General features: G+C 41.5%; 3 protein-coding genes across 14 annotated transcripts in view; 1 reads left to right on the top strand and 2 right to left on the bottom strand.

Annotated features, from left to right (window-relative positions):
- Window positions 1-19322, bottom strand: part of LOC124961773 (torsin-1A-interacting protein 2-like) — a 29192-nt gene extending 9870 nt beyond the window's left edge. Inside the window, exon 1 of one of the 2 annotated variants that reach the window (XM_047520754.1) lies at window positions 19198-19322. The gene's annotated coding sequence lies outside the window, so the exon portion shown is untranslated. Of the gene's footprint in view, window positions 1-14898; window positions 15015-19197 lie in introns of those variants that run through there. The other variant, XM_047520753.1, reaches the window with a different exon arrangement.
- On the bottom strand, window positions 491-19334 carry LOC124961774 (torsin-1A-interacting protein 2). Of its 2 annotated transcripts, none has more exons than XM_047520756.1 (2): window positions 19198-19334; window positions 491-3947 (listed from the first exon to the last, which is right to left on the bottom strand). In XM_047520756.1, exon 2 carries the CDS (start codon window positions 3346-3348, stop codon window positions 2953-2955), a length of 396 nt encoding a protein of 131 aa, XP_047376712.1. In that variant the 5' UTR covers window positions 3349-3947; window positions 19198-19334; the 3' UTR covers window positions 491-2952. The 2 variants fall into 2 exon arrangements, with proteins under 2 accessions (XP_047376712.1, XP_047376711.1); XM_047520755.1 differs by lacking the exon at window positions 19198-19334 and adding an exon at window positions 14899-15034.
- Tor1aip1 (torsin 1A interacting protein 1) overlaps window positions 18616-20463 on the top strand; it is a 36742-nt gene continuing 34894 nt past the window's right edge. For 5 of the 10 annotated variants that reach the window (XM_047520747.1, XM_047520745.1, XM_047520744.1 and 2 more), the window contains exon 1: window positions 18618-19357. In XM_047520747.1, the coding sequence (XP_047376703.1) occupies window positions 18883-19357 (475 nt within the window). In that variant the 5' untranslated portion in view covers window positions 18618-18882. Of the gene's footprint in view, window positions 19358-20463 lie in introns of all 10 variants that reach the window. The other 5 variants (XM_047520752.1, XM_047520751.1, XM_047520750.1 and 2 more) reach the window with 4 other exon arrangements.

Below are 20463 nucleotides of genomic sequence, written 5' to 3'. Positions count from 1 at the left end.
TAAGTAATATCATCAACTCTTCCACACAATGTAAATATGGCTCATGATTGAAAATACCAGACCCCAGAGCAGGTTATTAGAATTAATTTTAGCAACCTATTTATGTTTTAATGTCATTATTCCATCAACCAAAGTATTCTAGAATGATCTGCAATATTTTAAGCCATGTGAAGTCATTCTAAATAGACCTCCTTTGCTCAATTTTATGAGCTCTTCCACACGAAGCTGGGCTAACCCTAATAGGTGTGAGATGATACAATCATGTTTGAAGGCAAAGTACCCTTGTTAATATTAAAATGAAGATTTTTTTAAAATTCCTTTCTCTTGCTCGTACTTATGATGACACTACACAACTGATCTGAGGATGGCCGGGGCAGTCCTAAAAAGAAAGATATGGCTGTTATGACCTAAAGTATCAACAGTGGCCTTCAGTCTGACTGTAAAGTACCATACATACAGGCTGAATGTCCCTTATCCAAAATGGTTCAGATTTTCAGGCTTTTGGAATGTGTGCATAGACTTTATGGGTCAAGTATCTTTTTTTTTTTTTTTTGTACTGGGGATTGAGCCCCTGGTGCTTTACCCCGGAGCCACACCCCCAGCCTTTTTTCTTTTTGATTTTGAGGAGTCTCACTAAGTTGTTTTAGGGCCTCAAACTTCTGCTTCTCCTACCTCAGCCTCTTCAGCTGCTGGGATTACAGGCATGGTGTGCTACCAGGCCTGGTTTGATCAAGTATCCTTAATCCAAAAATTCAAACTGCTCCAGAATTCAAAGTTTTTGAGCACTGACAAGACTAGGAACACCCAACCTCTATCACCACCTTTCAGTGTTAGGAGTCCTCATACAGTTCCATCCTTTTAAGCCAGCCAAGTAAATACCATGGAGGTGCTGCTGCAGTGTTTCTCAAACTATAGTCCCTACAGCACCAGCATGACTCTCCTGAGGTGCTATTTATAATATGCAAATTCCCAGGCCCTGCAAGCAACTAAGTGAGCCAAAAAATTTGCATTTTTTGGAACAAGTTCTGTCAGGTATTGCTTAGGTGTTGATTTGAGAAATCAATAGTATAAATTCTTTTACTTTGACTTTACTATTTAAAGTTGGTTAAAACAAAAATAAAGATCTTTTCTCCATTTTGCTGTTATTTAAAATTCACATATGTAGAATGTTTCCTAGCATGTATCCCTGGAGCATAACCATTCTCTAATAATTGGAAAAAATGCAGGTGCAACAATATTATCATAATACTATCCTCAAAAGCACTGTCTCAAAGTCAACTTTTCTAAAGTTCTATCTAAAAAATGAGAGTTCTGAATCACAGGTTAATGACAAACTAACTGGTCTTCACTCCATTTAGCAGTCCACAAAGTTTATTCAGCAATATAACTGGAGAGAATCATCATGATAGACATAAGGCAGAACACAGGGGTGGGTCTCTGGGATACATTCTTCACACAGACTAATAAATAGGTTTCACAACATGCAGCAAGTATGATTTGTTGTGTCAACAGCCATTCATCCCCACTTCTTACTTCCTAAAAGAATCTTGATTTTATCAGCAGAGGTGATATACCCCACCCAGGCAATGCCAACCCCACTTCCCTTCGCCAGGTTTCCCCAGGCTCCCTGTAAACCTTGCAGTGGGATGTAAGAAGGAATCTTCTAGGAATCTGGGGGGGGGTGAGATTTTACTCCCAAACAAGACAGTCTTGAAGAAAACCTTTTGCTCCTGGCTTCCAGTTGCTGATGGGATTAAAATGTCTGGAGCAACAACAAACCATACTACGCTCATTAAGGAAACAACCATGAAGATAGAAATCAAACAGCAGGATCCTAGCAGGCAAGGCCAGGAGGAGTCTGGATCCTCAGTAATGAAGTTGAGCTGCTACACAAGCACTGGATTACTAACATCTTAATCTGAAAATTGTTCAGTGGCCTCTGAGATGGTTTCAACAGCTTTTCCCCAAGTTTCCTAACTCCAACTCTGTTCCATGATTTTCATAAGAGAAGGCCAGAAGGTGGCCAGCAAGACTTTCTTAGTTCTAAGAAAGATGCTTTCACTAGACCATTCATAATTCATATAAAGTCAAGCTTGGTAATTCCTTTTGCCATAAACCTCACAATACAGGTACTTTTCCATTTCTAAGAGAAGACATTTTAGTTTCAATCACTACAAAGACAGGGTAGTCTTTGGTTATGCAGAGCCAAGTTAAAAATGTAAACAGGCAGCATTTTTACATATTTTTGTGTAAACTATGTATGTGTTGCCTAACAGAATGTAATTTCTCGGACAGTGACCAGTTACTAACATTAGACAGCACACTGAGGATGGGCCAAACAGAGCAAGAGGAGTAAGTAGTTACATATGCATCAATTCTATACATATATGCACACACACACTCATACATATCGCATTATCAGTGATAGATGTAGAAGAGGGGCAATTTAGAACAATATAGTTTCTTATTAAAGTTTATTGGAAGAATCTAGAATCCAGCTACAATGAGGATGCTTTCCCACAAAAGTTACTGTTAGAAATGCAATTATGGAGCACATAGGATGGGGTCTCCCCTGTAGGAATACCTTGTGTGTCAATAATTAGGCTATATAACTTTTTAGGAAGGGCAAGTTAGTTTCAAAACATTGTTTATATGGATTAGTCTAGTTCTAGATAGACCATCTGGTTAGAATACTAAAGTCAAGCTAAACAAAATATGCTTAGGCCACAGAAGCAGACCCAATAATTTAAGCAGTTCCCCAAAGTAGATTCAGAAATGAGGCTGGGGATGTAGCTCAGTGGCATAGTGCTTGCCTAGCATGTGTGACTCCAGGTTTGATCCCCAGCACCACAAAAGAAAGAAAGAAAAAAAGAAATGAATTGTATTTCCATCTTCCTTGGGCTACTAGCACAAAACCCTTTACAGTCTCCATGATTTTTACCATTATAGAAGTTATTTATTTTGGCCAAGTTTTTTGTTTAAGGTTTTATCTGTTCTGGTCAAGATTAACTGTAACGCAGGGTTAAAACCAGCTACTCTGGAGTCATGTATCCTTTTTCTAACCAGGGGAGGACCCAGAAGAAATGGATGGCAAGCTTTTTCAAAGGTCCACCTGGTGAGATTTTGGGGTGCCCACTCTAGTGGGAAAGACCAAGGAAGAACAAGGCTTCTATTAGCAGGATTATCAGGATAGCATTCTGGGCAATAATCAGCCCTGTTAATACGGTCTAGGAATACTTGGTAGCATTCATTCTCAACAAGTTCGGTTTGGTACAACCAATGGCCTAGTTCTAAACTAGGGAACCACTGCTGCCCACAGTCAGGGCAATGTGAGTTATCGGAGAACATCTGGACTTTGAAAGATAACACAAGGAGCAATGTAACAGCAAGAGGCAAAATGACAGTGAGAGACACCCAAATAACCAGTCCCGTTACAGGTTTGGTTCAGCAATCTGTCAGTTCAACCAGCATTACGTGCAGAGGGTTCAATGCAGCTTGCACCTCAGTGCAATTCTTCAAGACTTCGTTGTCTGTTTTTCACTCAGTCGCAGCTCAGTCTCTGAACTCAGACCGATGCAGTCTATGACGTTATCAGTCACTAGCAGCACAGATCTCAGATCGGCTCCTTCGAATCCCAGCTTCACAAGAAAAGAGAGGGCTCTGGTGTCAGTTATTTTTTCTTGTGCTTTATCAGCTGGTGGTGGCGTCACACAGAGACACGTGGCTTGCTCTACTACCTGGTGCTGGCACTCTTGAGGTGGTAATATGCGTACCCAAGTCTCAAGGCCTTCACACTTTACAGCGCTGTAGAGGAGGCAGGAAAACCTGGCAGAGTCCTCGTGAGCGTGGATCCAATGAAGTCTGTCTTGGGAAGACCTTAATCTGGACCCAGTCAGAGAAGTAGCTGATGCTGAGTTGGCTGGAGGGTCTGGGAATGCGTCACATACCTGTAAATGATAAAACTTCAGACGACTCATGTGGGCTTTGCAGTTGCTCACAACATCATCATCAGAAACATGCATTCAAAGGGCTGGGGGTGTGGCTCAGTGGTAGAGCCCTTGCCTAGCATGCATGAGGCCCCGGGTTCAATCCCCAGCACCACAAAAAGCAAAGAAAAAAGAAAAAGAAAAGAAACATGCACTTGGAACTTATCTGGATCAGTCACGGTAGATGAAAATTGTCTCACGAGTTTTCCCAAAACAATGTAATATGGGTTCAATCTAATCTATCTGCTGGGAGTTATTCTTATGCTCACATGGGCTCTACGAAAGGTTCTGGATTATTTAGGATTTATATTAAGACAATGTTTTTAGGACTACATTTCTTTTTTTATACTCCTTTTGCACCTTGGGAAGAATAAGGTCTGTATAAGTATGCTTAACCTGGTTAAACTTTGAGATCTCCAGTACATCTCTTCTGTGAAAGGGGTGCCATATATGGTATTACCTAAACATTAACAATGCGTGGGATGACACTAATGATGTAGGCTTTCCATCACAGGCTTCAATCAGAACAGGAGGAAGCTTACAAACTTATTAGGTAATATTCTTAATAGCTAACCAGAGGAAGTTTGAAGGTTGAAGAAGAAACCTGCGGGGCAGGTCTCGGGGCCTACTCCTGTCTTCACAGGCCAATGGACACTGTGTCCATAAGACAAGTGTGTGAAGGCACAGCCCTGAGCGAGAGACCTGCGTTACCTTGGAAAATGCGTCGTCAGCCAGGTGGAATGTGCGGATGCTATCATCAGCTCTATGCTCCCTCCCTCGTGTCACTGAATGTGCCCCATAAACAAGGCGGGGAGTGGGGTGCCTGAAACAGCACGGCCACCTTGGGAGTATCGCAGATCACCAAAATCACCCTCTACGCTGCCCCTCTGCAGTGTTCTTTTTGTAAATTCCAAGGGACAACAGGGCCTCGGCAAGGGTGGCGGTGGTAACACTATATAAAGAACTAGCCTGAGAAGCAGAACTGGCAGCCTGGGCGGGGGCAGCCTTCTCCTCACAGACCCGCAGGAGAGCCACGACTCCCAAGTCTAAACCCACAAGGTGGAACGGCAACAAGGGTGGCCGTTCCGACGGGCACCAGGAGGTGGGAAAGAGCACAGACTTACTGATGTGTGTTTTGAAGTGAGATGACCATGAGAGGGTGAGGCCACCAAGTCGGGCACTCAGGCTGGATAGCGTAGCCACAGCACAGGGAACAGATTCCCCAGGCTCTGCTGACATGAACAATCAGAATAAAACTTCAAGTGCTGGACTGAATCTAGGGTGTACAGTCACGGCACAGACAGCTGGGAACTAAGAGCCCCACGATCATGGAACTCATTAAACTTGAGTGATAAAAGTGAAGTTATATGACTTAGTCAGATGTAGAATCTGGATTTTTTTTAGAGCGAAATCGGGGAAATGCAATTAAAACCACAGCAAGAAACTACTTCACACCTACCAGACTGGCTAAACTGACAAGCCTGACAATCGGGGGCCACATATTACGGTAGGCAAAAGCACCCTCCCCCAGGAATCCACATGTCCACCTGCAGGGGTCAAGAGGAAGTCCTGGAGCTGGGTCACATCCAACTGCAAGTCAAGGAGCACCAGAACTCCAAGTTCCCGAATCAGGAAAACCCCAGTGCTGTGTGTTTCGGACAAGCCCCACTTGCCCTGTCCTTCATACCTCAACAGGCACGAGTCAAGAGGGGACAGAGATCTCCAAGTGCTCAGAACCCCACTTTACCAGCCCCCTCGCTCACTCCTCAGTCTTACTACCAGCAGGTTAAGTAAAGAGAAGGCCCAAATGCTTCTGGCACCATTTCCAAACCCCGGCCCCTCACCAGCACTCACAGGTCACTACCATTATTTGCATCAGGAGCAATCTCACACCTGCATCTCTGTTCATGTCAACTAACTCACGACGCCCCAGCCTTCCTGGTTATCCTTCAACAACCTAAGACTCTCAGTGTCCATATGGTTCTGAGAGCGGAGAGTCAGCATCCATTGTCCTTGCCTGATTTGTCCCCATAAAATATGTAACATCTTGCTGTATTACACGTTTAGCTTTTTTTTGGTCACAATAATATAAACTGTCTGAGAGCGGGACTTTTAGTTCCTTTAAGTCACGGCTTTAGGTGTCCAATAAATATTTCTTAAAAAAATAAATAACAAGAAAAAAAGAGCAACTTAAATCCTTATACTCTAGGCATGTAAATAAGAACAACCACTTCTGGATGAACTTGACATTATCTAGTAACGCCAAAGATAAAACACTACTTAAAACTCGGCAATTCCACTCTTAGGCATATATCTTAGAGAAACCTGTGAATACACATTTTAAATCATAAATAAAAACACAGGCTAGCACTGTGTAACAACAAAATAACAGCCAAAATGCCCATGAACAGTAAAATAGGTAAATAAATTGAGGTATTGCCACACAATGGAATACTGTGCATAGACACACATGAAACTCAAAAACACTAAACTTAAAAAGTAGCAAAACAAAAATAATATATACACACATTCTTAAACTTTCTATTTACATGAAGATTCAAAAACATAAAATTGATATACTATTTAAGGATAAACATGCAGCAAAGCTAAGAAAGATAAGCACCAAACCCAGGGTAAGTATTATCTTTGATCAGAGAGAAAAGAGGATCTGGGAAGACATTCCAAGAATTTTAAAGATAACTAGATGGAAGAAAAAGAATGTTCAATGTATCATAAGTCCTAGTAACTTACAGCATTTCTATTCAATATTTCATAATTAAAGAAGAGCAACAATAGTTACTCTTTCAGAGAAGAATATGGATCTTTGCTTTTCTTCTAAAATTGTAATTACCATTTTTTTTTCCCACAGAAATAAGGTAAAAGAGGCCTACATAATGCTGGTATGAAAAAGAATGTTGATCTTGGCGTTCCCCATGAAGGAATGCATCTGTGTGTAGGGACGTCTCTGCACCTATTAGAAAAACAAGTCCTACCTCCAGGCAAGCCGCCGCCCCCAGTGCCTCATCTGGCCAGGTATTCAAGCACTCACAGGAACTTTCTCTTCTGAACACTTTGTGTGTATTAACAATTTAATCATCACAATAATCCAGAGGGATTATTATCCCCATTTTATAGTTAGGAAACAGTTAAGTGACTCACCTGACGTCACATGGGTAGCTGCAGAGAAACCAGATTTGACTCTGGCAGCCTGGGTTCAGAGTCTGTACTCAACCACGATGAGACACCGCCTTTCTAAAACACGGCAGTTAAAACTTTAGAAAGTCCTTTCACAAGCTGTTCACAAATCGTCAGGACACTGTTCAGTGGTAGTGTATGTTAGGGTGGAGATGGGAGAAATCACCCCAATTTTCCACTACACACAAAAAAGATACAGAATAGGTTTCAAGGAGTTCTGAATTCTCTGAAATTGCATATAAAAATTTTTATGTGCATATGTGCATTTTCTCCAGAAAGATGGTACATACTTTTGGACTTCCAAAGGAATCTAAAATGGCTCCTAATTATTTCAGTACTAAGGGCAACTTTTTTCCCATCTCATTTTGGAAAAACGTCCAAACAATCTGCACACTCATAGCCTTTTAGATCTGCTAATCAGAATTTCTAATACAAAAAAATCGTGTTTAGAAACATTCAATATTTTAAACTAGAAATAATATTCAAAATGTCAATAATAGCTGGAAATATATAGATACCCTGAATTTGCTTCCTTCCTCAACTCCATTAGCGCAACTCAAAAGCAGTTGATTTAAGGTAAATGTATTACTATCATTGGGTTACTAGAAATGCTGAAAGTATTAAACTACCATTACCCTACTAATAATTAAATATTCTTAATTTTTTTTTTCTTAGTAGTTATAGGTGAACACATTACCCTCATTTATTTTTATGTGGTGCTGGGGCTCAAACCCAGTGCCTCACACATGGTAGGCAAGCACTCTACGCCTAAGCCACAACTTCAAACCTAAACACAATTCTTTAAGGGGAAACCACCATGTGCCAGACCCAGTGCCAACTATTGTGACTAAAGAAAAAACATTCTTTCAGGACTTCTAGAGGTCCAGGGAATCCAGAGTGGAACCAACGCTGCAGGTGAAGGCTAAGGACTTCAGAGACATATAACAATGATCACCTGTGGCAGTCACAGGACATTTAGGCATGCCCACAGAAGAAGCTGGAACAAACTGACCAAACATGGTGGGTAAAAATCAAAGCTTAAAGAGCTCCTCTATAGCACAAAAGAAAATATCAAATGGCTTTCTTTTTTTTTTTTTTTTTTGAGAACTAAAGTAAACAGAAGATTCTTCCTGAAATTTTATTATGAGAAAATTTAGGGGGAAAAAACAGTACTTTAGCACCAAAATAGTAAACAGTTCTAGCTGGGCATGCTGGCACTCGCCTGTAATTCCAGCAACTCTGGAGGCTGAGGCAGGAGGATCGCAAGTTCAAGGCCCAACTTAGACCTCGTTTCAAAAATTTTTTTTAAAAAAGGGCTGGGAATGTGACTCTGTTAACACCCCTGCGTTCAAATCCCTGGTACCAAAAAAAAAGAAAAGAAAATGCAGTTTTGTTTAATTCACTGAAATTTATGTCACCTAACCACAGCAGCTTTATACATAATAAACAATTACTTTCTCTAAATGTTCTGATTCTACTTCATTCTTTGCTATTTCTTTAACAAACTGTTACTAAGCAAGCTCAAATCTGTCTTTGATAGACAAAAATTCCCTCATTCTTTTTAGTGGTAGCATAATGATTAAGTTTCAGACTAAGTCAGTATTAGGATGACAATTTTTCAGGCAATATATCCCTTAAGATTTCAGCCTTAATTCTTCATGATACATAAAATCAAAAGATAAGCACATTAAAAAAATAAAAGCTTTGATTCTTCTCAAATTTCTATTTTATTTATTTATTTTTTTATTATTTTATTGTAAACAAATGGGATACATGTTGTTTCTGTTTGTACATGGCGTAAAGGCATACTCAAATTTGTATTTTAAATATTCTCTTCCACAGCATATTCTAAGGCTAATCAACAATCCCAAGTATCTACTTTTTTGTATGAAATAGTTTCTCTGATAAATTTCATACATAAAATGAAAACTTAAGAGTTTTGTATTTCATAATGAGTTCTCAATTTAGATGATTAAGGAATATGAAAAAAAGGAGTCCCTCTTTTTGAATTCATATATTCTATAAAAATAAATGCTCCTGAAGACTTCAATTTGTTTTGTGAAGAACTACTTTTTGAGCAATTATTTTTAGTTTGTCAAAGTCCTGCTATCACTGAGAGAAGATTGTGGGACAATCGTCAGTGCTACTAAGCACAAACACTGTTCAGATAAGCAGAGCAAAAAATATGACCCTAGGTTAGAGGGCAGTTGCACAATGTTCTCTTCTCACTCCAGGAACTGATGAACAGAACAGGTAGGGGTGTGTGTGTGTGTGTGTGTGTGTGTGTACACATACGCTGCCTACACACTGGGGCCTGGGGATGAGTGTGTGAAGAGAATGATCATAAAGGAGAACAAGTAGTTCACTGGCACATTCCACCTCCTCTGCTCTACCAGATCAAAAGTCCATGGTTCAAATTCTAGCTAACTAGTTAAACAGTTTCCATTTAAAATATCAACAGTCAAAACAGCTTTCAACAGTCAGACCTGGTACCAAGCTTAGATATTTTAATGCCTACAATAGCTGTTTGTGTTTATAATGACATTTCTAGGTCTTGTCCACCTCTCTACACCAAATCCACTGTCATACTATCCCAGTACTATTGTTTCCACAATTTTTCCACTCATTTTCCAGTATTTTCACTAACTGGTAACTTGTTCCAGATTTTAAAAAGAGGGCTTAAAAGGGGAGTTTAAAACAGGAACAAAAAGCACTCCCACTGCTTCCTATGGAACCGTTTCTCACAGAGACTGAATGCCTGCAGCAGATCAAACACTACACATACTTTCTGAGTACAGTCTTCTTCTCCTGCTTCTGTTTCTTCCTCCCTGCCCCCAACCCTCTGACTCCTATCTCTGGTTTAGGCTGACCTTGGAAAAAGAAACAGCAATGCACAAAGGGTTCAAAAGTTTGCTAAGGTTTCCAACAGTGAAAGCCACCACTGACCTCTAATTTTATTAGCTCACCTTCCCTAATCACCTTTTGTATCTACTTCAAGTGAATGTATTTTTATTATACTTTTTAATTTGAACTAATTTTAGACTTACAGGGAAATTGCAAAACCAAAAGTTTAAAAAAGTTGCAGAACTCCCTTATAACCTTCATTTAGCAACTCTATAATTAAAGTACAGCTATCAAAATCAAGAAATCAACATTGGTGCAAGTCAATTGCTAAAATATAGTCCCTGTTTCAATTTCATCAGTTTTCCCATTAATGTCCCTTTTCTGCACTAGTTGCTAGTTCTCCTTAGTCTCCAATATTTGAGAGTTCCTCAGTCTTTACTTCTCTTTTATGACCTTTCCTCATCTTTGTGACCTTGACACTTTGGAAGAATATAATCAGTTTGGAGAATGTCCTTCTGTTTAGGTTTGTATAACATTTTGAAACAATGAGAAAGACAGACGAGGTGATGCATTTTTGGCAAGAACAACAAACAACACAGATGCAATGCTGCATCTTTCTCACGGCACCCTACCGCCAGATTCATGTTGCCCGAATGTTTTACGTGATGGAAATCTTGACTACTTGGTCTACGTGGTATCTCTCCACTGTTGTTACTATTTTTCCTTTATTAATTATAACTATCTTTGGCAAGAGATAGAGACTATGAAAACAGCCTGATTCTCCACAAACTCTCACCCACTAGCCTATAGGTAGATTTTATCTGCAACATTTAGTAAGGTGCTGTTTGCCTATTGATGATTTTCTATTTCCTTCTTTCCTTCTGCTTATTAATTGCATTTTTCTGTAAGAGTTATCCCTTCTCCCATTCTTATGTGTCCATTCAGCTGGTATTTAGTATGGACTCATGGAGACTTAGATTTGAGGGTTAAAATTCAACACTATTGCCATGCAGCTGTACACACGCATTAATTCCAGCAACTTGGGAGGCTGAGGCAGGAGGATCACAAGTTTGAGGCCAGCCTGGGCAACTTAGCAAAACCCTGTTTCAAAATAAAATAAAAAGGACTGGGGATGTAGCTCAGTGGTAGAAAAACCCTGGTTTAATTCCCAGTATCACAAAACAAACAAACAAAAAAGTCACCTCAACACAATCAATATTCATTTTGTTATTCATTGTTCTAACTTAGCCGAGTTGCCAGGTGCAGGGGTGCACAACTGTAATACCAGCGGCTCAGGAGACTGAGGCAGGAGGATAGCAAGTTCAAGGTAGCCTCAGCAACTTAGTAGGAGCCCTAAGCAACTTAGGAAGACCCTGTCTCAAAATAAAAAAAAATTAAAAAATTAAAAAAAAAAAAGGACTAGGGTTGTGGCTCAGCGGTAAAGTGCCCCTGGGTTCAATCCCTAGTACCAAAAAAGAAGACTCTCTAAGTTGACCTCTACCTTTTCAACAAGCCCCCAAACTTTTGAGAACTTCCTTAATTTTAAGCATCATGACATGCTCCAGGTTCTCTTGTGTATTCTCTGTCCTGGCTATGGAATCGGCCACTTCTCCAAAGAGTCTGGTTCCTTCAAAACCAAGATCTAGGGCTCACTGCTATTGGGGTGTCATCGTCAAGCCAACAACTGGGACAATAACCACTCCCACCCGTTTTTTTTTTCTTCTTTTTGAGACGAGGTCTCACCACATTGCCTAGGCTGGCCTCTAACTCTCAATACTCCTGCTTCAGCATAAGTAGATAGGAATACAGGCACACCACTACACGTGGCCTGCCACTAATGCTATTGTTTCCTTACTATACTAAGCTTATTAGCTGGGAATAATTAATATCTCCTAGGAGTCTGTCAGAACTACAAATTCTTGGGCCCCACCCCAGACCCTCTAGACCATAATCTCTGAAGGTCTCACAAAGGAATTAGTGTTTTAACAGGTTTGCCAGATGGTTCTGGTGCTCACTATAAAGTGTAAGGTTCAATGAGCACCTCTTTAAAGAAAAAGTTTGGTTTTTTTATTATAAACCCTATGTTTACCTCTAATTTTTTAAAAAAGGAAAGTATAGTCCTAATAACTTCCTTATATATATTTTTATTGTCATAACTAATAAAACTATATGAGTGGCCTCATCTGTTTATCATTTTCCCTATTCTTTATCATCTTCCTGAAAAATGCTGTTTGAATCTGGTTTTCTAGGTAGTTATCAAGTACAGATGCTGTTACTTTCATACAAAGAAGCTGCAAGCCATCCTCCAGGATCAACTCCTGATTATTACACATATGATCTAATAGCCATGTAATGAATCCACAGCACTTGCCACCAAAGTCCGACTGCCTGGGCTCTAATGACTGCTCCTGCTTCTGACCTGACTCCTCTCTCTTCGCCTTTGGTTTTCTTAACCACAAAATGGAATAACACTAGCTAGAAGACAGAGGCAGGATAAGGGTAAATGAGGTAAATGAGATGATGTGTAACACCACTGTGGGGCATAAAAGAGTTCTCGAAAACTTCTATTATTATTTTTTAACACATAGGGGAATGGGGAAAAGTGGAAACTACACTCAAGGAAAGTTCTGCTACTTTTTCACCAGTACAGCAGAAGAAAGGCAAACCCAGACAGTTCTATTCATACAGTTACAATAAAACTTTCAAAGCGTCCTGAGGCAGGAAGAGCACAAGTTTGAGGCCAGCCTGGGCAGCTTATCAAGACCTTGCCTCAAAATAAAAAAGGCTGAGGATACAGCTCAGTGGCTCTGGGTTCAATCCACAGTTGTGAAAGCAACAACAAAACAAAAAGAAATTCTGAAGTTAACAAACCAATGTTTTGCAGATTTACAGTCATGGACTAAAGAAAAAGAGGTAAGAGGTAAAACAATTTGCTTTGTTGAGGTAGTGGAATTACAGGTGAATTTTCTTCCTTTCTAGTTTGATTACCAAAATCATTTAATAAAACAACTTTAATACCAGTATGCAGAAAGTAGCCCAATAAAAAACAGCAGTTTCCACTTCTTTTGAATCCTCAAACTATTCCATTTAATATTCCATATGACGTTATGAATCTCCACTTTACTAATAAGGAAATAGGCTCAAAGCTACAAGGTTATCTCTGAGAGTCACACTGTCAAAGAAAAGGATTCAGACGCAGCTATGACTCCAAAGTCTATGTGCATAACCAATGTTGGGGGCACCATTCCTCATTCCCAAATGCTTGATTTTTTCTGCAGGAAATTTAAGATAAAAGTATAATCACCACACTGAATCATCTCTTGTGAGCACTGCTTAATAAAGGGGTTCATAAGATATATTCAGCTGGGGGGGAAAAAAAAAAACCAAACAGCCAATTCTTTATTCTTTACATTTTTTGGAGGTTGTAGAACCTCCACATTTATATGCTTTCACAGTTGGTTTGGTGCATAACCGCAAATAGATAAAGCAGACAAGGATTCTCTGAGCAAACTTTCCTTTAGGAAATTCAAGTGGCACTTAAGAAATGTGGACTTCTATGGAATACAATTTAAAATGACTTCTTAGGCAAAAATAAATTATATACATAATATAAAACACATTACTAAACTATCCAATAATCCTCAAAGAGTACCTAAATTCTTTTTTTTTTTTTTTTCATTATAAACTCTCCTGGACAAGCAAGAGCCTCTTAAGTAATGTTTATTATATTGATTGCAGAGTCCACAACTTGATGACCAGTTTTGCTACAGGGTTATCATGCTACCTTGGATGACTCATTTAAGCTCTCTTTTATCTGGTTTCCTTCCTAATACAGAGATAAAAGTTTTCATAGCAAATTTTCATTTTTCAAACTATTCTAATCCAAAGGCATCCAAGAATAATTTTTTCTCTATCATGAAGTTCCCTTTTCCATTAAATAAGTTTCACTGGCTGTTTACAAACTAACCGTGTTTAAAAAATAAAACGGATAATTTTGGTATCTATCAAGGCCTTAATTCTTAAATAAAGACAAGGAAACAATCTCTCATATAGATCCAAAAAAATATTTTAAAACCTAAAGAGAGGTAAAACCAGCTGGGCCCATGGGGGCACAGGTCTGTAATCCCATTCGCCTATAATCCCAGCGACTGGAAGCTGAGCAGGAGGATAAGTGTGAGGCCTGCCTAGGACCATCAGCAAGGTCCTGGGCAACTTAGTGAGATACTGCCCCAAAATTAAAAATAAAAAGAGCTGGGAATGTAACTCAGTAGTAAGGCCCCTCTGGATTCAATCCCTAGTACAAAAAAAAAAAAAAAAAATTATATATATATATGATTAATCAAATAAGATCGCTCATCTCTGTGTAACAGTATAAAGTCTAACAATTAAACACTACTGATAAGTAGAGAGACTTTGTTCAAAGAAGGGCATAAACTTTTCCATCGGGTATTAAATATAACTTGGAGTATATAAATACGCAGGCAAAATGATAACTATAGGTCTTACTAAAAACTTCAAACTCTTTTAGCACCATTAAGGACCAAAAAAATAAAAAATGCCATCTTTGAAGGACTAACTGATGCGTGCCGGGGTCCTGCCAGGCGTGGAGGCACAGGGAGGGATCTCCACTACACCGGCAGTCGAATTTCCCGTTTAGGATTCGAAAGCTAAGGGAATTCAGCTCCCGGTCCTACAACCCAAACCCACAACCTACTGCGGGCGCGGCCCGACCGCGGAGCCGGATTCCGCGGGCCCCGGGGTGGCGGGTCCGCGCCGCGGTGGGGGCGGGGAGGCCCGGCTGCAAGACCTCTGCGGGGAGAAATCCCCGTCGGGGCCCGGCCTGGGCGGCCCTGCGCTCGTCCCGGGTACTCACAAGTTCCAGCGGGGAGCTGAGTGGGGCGCTGTCAGCCGCAGGGCAGCCCTTCAAGTGCTCCTCCTGCTCCACGACGCCGGGAAGCACCCTGCGGCCGCCGCTGCTGAAAGTCTTCTGTCCCCGCCCACGTGACCGCCACCTCCGCCGGGAGGCGCGCGGAATGCTGGGACGGGTAGTCCCGGGGCCCCGCCTCCCGCGGGCTCCGCCCTCTGCTCCAGGCCCCTGACCTGGGGCCCGGCCGACCGCGAGAGCCCCTGTGAGTGTGAGTGGCCAGTGCCGCTTGCCGGGCTTCTCCTGGTGATCTGCGGACAATGCAGACACCTGTGCCACATGTCTGACTACTCTGACTCTTCAAATGACCTGAAATTGACAGATTAGCAAAACCCACGGGGCCCATCAAATGAGAAGCAGTGTCTAATGAAAATGGCAAACACCAGCCCAACAAGACTTGGAATCCAGCCTTTGCCATGACTAAGAGTGTGTCCTCATGAGTTGCATAAGATTAACCTCAGTTCCCCAGTGTGTCAAATGGGGACAAGCCTACCTACCTATGTGAGGTGGCTGTAAATGAAATAATGTAAGCAGCATGTCTGATAAATGATAGTAGTAAACCATGAATCAAAAATAGCTATTATTTTGATCTATTAATTGTATACCTGTGAAAACTGAGAGATGGCAATTTACCCAAAAACATGTTGCTGGTTAGGGGCAAAGTCAAACAAGTCTAGAATTCTTGTTCCTGACCTTTACTCAAAACAACCTTTCTTCATTTTTTTTTTTTTTCCTGTGAGAGTTTCGAGATCAACACTTTTATTCACTTTCATTTTTGCCTGTGGTTGCTTTGGCAGCACATACACTAACATTGATTTTTGTCTGAGCTGGAGTTGGTGGTACACTGCCGTCACCCCAGTGACTCCAGAGGCTGTGCCAGAAAAACATTGAAGGGCCTCCGCGACTTAGTGAGACACTGTCTCAAAATAAAAATTTCAAAAAAGAAAGGGCTAGGGATGCTCGGAGGTAGACTGCTTCTGGGTTCAATCCCCAGCACTGCAAAGAATATTTTTTTTTTTCTATTACTTGTGAGAATGGGGAATAAATGGAGCCAGGTACTATGTCTTTATTTCCCCTTAATATTTTAATATTTTAAGATTGCCCCCTTGTACTAAGCCATAAACCCAGTTATTTCCCTATCCAAGCAGAAATGTATTATGTATTGATGCTTTCTTTTTATTTTCTGCTACCTTTAACCAAAAACTCCTGTTACAAAATTATTTTAAATTAAGTTTAAAATAAAATTTTTCATTTAAAATAGCTGCTTCATTTAGAAATCCAATGTCAAGAGCACAGGATCTCTAGCTCTGGTCATAACAGCTAGGTATGTGAATCAATGTCAACCATTTATCTGAATGATAATTTATGTCTTCCCTAATATATGACAAATTCCCTCATAGTTGTCTTCATCTTTGCTAACCAGGATATAAATAATGTATTTTTAAAAAATTTTTGTAGTTGTAGATGGACAGCAAGCCTTTATTATGTTTTTTATGTAGTGCTAAGGATCAAACCCAGTACCTCAAACATGCTAGGCAAGTGCTCGATCACAGCTACAACCCCAGCCCAATAGTGCATGTTATAATCATTTCCTTGTTAAAATCATTTTTCTTCTGAGAATATGAATTCCTCCATATTCCTAAAATTCCCAGTTACTTATTTAATATCTAGAGCGCAAGTGTTCGTGTAATTGGTGGGCCATCAAATCCCTTACCACATTGGCTCTGAGTCTACTGTCTTTAATGTTATTTCATTTGGAGTACCCTTGTGTAGTGTGTAGTTTGGAAAACATCTACAGCAGAATATCTGGTTTGACAGAGTCTGTCTTTAACTGGGTAATGAAAGTTTGATATCTGTAAGGTTGCTGGGCGTGGGAGGCAGTTTTTTAGAACTAGGATTATGTGTTCTTATAACCTAGACAAAAGAATGAAAATCCTAAGCAAATGTGCGTTAATGCTAGTTACCATGCCTCTGATTGTTTTAACATTCTCATTTCTTTGAAAAGTCTAAACCTTTTACAAGCAGTTTCCTATGCCTTTACAAGTAGTTTTAATTACAACACATACACTAATTATCCAATTACTTGTAAAACTTCCCATCTCTGATTGTTCAATACATGTAGAACCTCTGGTCTCTTTAATGTCCCCCAAAGTTTCACAAGCCACTATCCAAGTTTCTATATAGTTACCTGTCCCAGTAAATGTTTTAGAGGCTCTTAATATATGCATTAATGTTCATGAGCTTAGTATATTAATGCTATTAAATTTATATCCTTTAATAAATTACTTGCATTTTTATTAAAGAATTTTTACTATTATGCATTGAGTAATGTAATAATCATCATGTAGACAAAGCATTGCCTAAATAAAAGCCAGATATTACCAAATATAAAAAAATTCAGCATTTGGTAGAATATATCTCAAACTTTCCAGGTTGACAACAAAGAATATTTTTCATTTTCATTAATTTTTAAAAAAATAGTCTTGTTAGTACAACTCCAGTTTATTTGGCTGTATTGTATATAGTAAAGTTAAACTTTTAACTACTGAAACCTACCTCTCTAATTCATGTAATTCCTTGTGTCTCTTGGCCAATTTGTGGAGTGTTAGAAAACATAAGTAACATAAATTTGTGCAAGTCTGAGTTACAAATGAGTTGCTCAAACGCTGTGATTATTTAAAATACTTCATAAGGTAAACAGATATCTTCAAATTTTTCAGAATCATTGTATTTGGTACCCAAATCACAATTTTTTAAACCTGTACATTTATATCAGTCATAAAGTACTCCAAGAAGTTGTACAGTTAACGTGTTGAAATATTATACTTTCTTTCAATACTAATTCAGACTTTACACCAAATTAGTCGATCTTCCATCCCTTTGATTTTGGTTAGATATTTGCAGATTATCCACATCTGTAAATATGTGGAGTTGAAACAAAGAAGTTTTATCTTGCTTTCTTATTCCATAATTAAATGCCAAGAACCCTAAATCCAACGCAGTAACATTGTCATTCCCAGAATCGAAGTAAAAATAATGGATCTCAACTTAGAATTACAGTGCTGCCTTTAATCAAATTATTCAGTTGTCACTGGGCATTATACGACACTAATGGGGTGTTCCTAACAGTGCTACCAGAATAGAACCTTTATGTGAAAGACCCGGAATAAGGCTGCTTGCTACTGGTATATTTCGCAAATGCAAATCTGTCCAATGAGTACGACTGTAGATAGAACTTTGTACACGTTCAACAGGTGATTTAAATTTTAAAGCTGGGTAGCCGCCTTCATAAGGCACTTGAAACAATTCTCGTCATTAAAAGATGACACATGCAAAAATATCTGATCGTCACTCCTGCGGGCAACACTTGGAAAGGTATGGCTAAGACAGCAGTCGATCAAAAAGGTGCCGAAGAAACTGCGCAACAGCTTGGGCGCCAGGACTGGAACGGGGGGCTCCTCCACCCTCGCCTGTCCTTTCCTGGAGAGTCGGTGCTGGGGGCCGGGGCAGGGGCCGGCGTCTCCTGCAGGCCGGCAACAGTTGCCAGGAGCCGCCCGACTTGGCACGGGCAGTTTGTCCTGCCACCCTGCAGACACCCCCACCTTCCCCTCCCCCAAAGCCAGGACAACGACGTCCTCCTCCCTCTTCTCCTCCTCTTTCGTGCCTCCAGCCAGGAGGCGGGAGTGACCCACACAGCAGCTGACCCAGTCCGGGCACTGCCTCTCCCACAGCCCTCAGGACACACCATGGGCCCAGAGGCGGGTTTGCGGCACGGCAGCGACGAAGCGGGTGGCCGCCCGGGCGACTCTCAACTGCCTCCCTGACCATTGTGACCACCGCCCAACACCCCAGAGAAGACGCTGCCACCACTGGCAGGAGAATCCAGGATCCTCAAGGCCATCTTCGCGATCTACTAAAGCTACGTCAACAACTATGGCGCGCGAGGGGCGGCGGGCGGAGCCGGCGGGGGAAGGCTGGGCGGCGTACGTCACGCCCCGGGCCCCCCTTCGCGAGGGAAGGCACCGACTCGCCCCTCAAAATGGCAGCAGCAGTGATGCGCCTGCGTACGGAACTACTCCGGCGCGCCAGGGCCGGCGGGAAGTGAGGTTCTCGGAGGAACCGCCCGAAGTGTACGGCGACTTCGAGCCCCGGGTGGCCAAAGAAAGGTCTCCGGTGGGAAAACGAACCCCACCAGAAGAGTTCCGGCCGGATTCTGCGAAAGAGGAAGCGAAAGAAAGCGCCTACTACCTTAGGTCTCGGCAGCGGAGGCAGTCGCGACTCCAGGAAGCCGAGGAGATGAAGACGCGAAGGGCTACCCGGCTTCTGCAGCAGCACTCACAACAGTCTCCGCTACAGCCGTCTCCGGTTACGACCAGGAGAGGGTTACGGGACTCGCAGTCGTCTGAAGGTGAGGGCAGCGGAGGTAACAGCCTCAGCCTCCGGCCAGGGAGCGGGCGGACAGGAGGGCGCACGCGGCGTGGCGCGCGCCTCCGCGGGGCTCGTCCCCGCCAGGGCGGCGGTGGCCCCTCGGACCCCGCTGGTGTGCGCCCCCGTGCGGGGTCCGCCTCCACACGCAGGCGAGGAGGGACAGACCCCGGGAGCGGAAAGATGGTGGTGCGGAGAGACCGGGCAGAGTGGGACCCCTGGGGCCCGTGCGTGGCCATCAGTTTAGGGCTCGCCCGTTTGTGCAGGTTTTCAAGAGGGGCGGCGAGTTAGGCGCTAGTCAAGACGCCGGATTACTGCGGGCTCGGTTTCATTTCCGTGCCCTCTCCAGATATTTCTACCGAAGCCACTTCCATTTTCCTCTTTTAACTCTTGGAGGCCTGAAGCCCCCTGCTGAAGAGTATGGTTCTAATCTAACCTTCTTGTCTTTTCCAGCCCCATCCAGGTAGGGAGAGGGAGGAGAAATGTTGTGAGGTTCCAAGGGATAGCAGGGTTAGTGAATTGAGACCTTATTCCAAATACTTACACCGAAATGAGGTGACTCTGTTATCCTGAACTATGGCTCTCTGATGTCTGATGTGCTTCAGCTGATTCTTTCTCAAGTGTGGTCATCTCTGCCACAATTCTCCCATGTTGAAGGCCCTCACTGTAGCATCAAGTGGTCTGAGAAGGCTGACAGAGTAGCCCAACAAAACAAGATGGTTAATTAGGAAGTTTTTATCTAAATGCTGACAGTGTGACTTTATGATAGTTTTTGTTAAGTCACAGGTGAATCACGTTCCCTAAACCCACCCTGTCCTTTCTCCAGATCTAAAACTGAGTTACAGATGAAGTCTAATGTTAGCCCCATGTAAAGCGCCAACCCAAGAGGTAAAAGTCAGGGGATTTGAGTCACAATGGAATGACACAGTTAATGGTAGACCATTGATGCATATAAAGAGAAGTGAATTTGCAATTAGAGCACAATAGTAAGTAGGCTGCAAGTATACTTGATGACAAAGTGCTGACACATTTGAAAATTTGTTGATTTTGGAAACTTTGTTACATAAAAATATGTAAGTTACTTTTGGG

The sequence above is a fragment of the Sciurus carolinensis genome, chromosome 12 (assembly GCF_902686445.1).
Source record: "Sciurus carolinensis chromosome 12, mSciCar1.2, whole genome shotgun sequence".
NCBI classification, from domain to species: domain Eukaryota; kingdom Metazoa; phylum Chordata; class Mammalia; order Rodentia; family Sciuridae; genus Sciurus; species Sciurus carolinensis.
The sequence above is the reverse complement of the archived record's forward strand: the minus strand, read 5'-3'. Positions and strand labels throughout refer to the sequence as shown.

Bases quoted from the DNA above. Each gene is read 5' to 3' on its own strand.
- LOC124961774 (XM_047520756.1), bottom strand. From the start codon at position 3,348: ATGTTCTCCGATAACTCACATTGCCCTGACTGTGGGCAGCAGTGGTTC.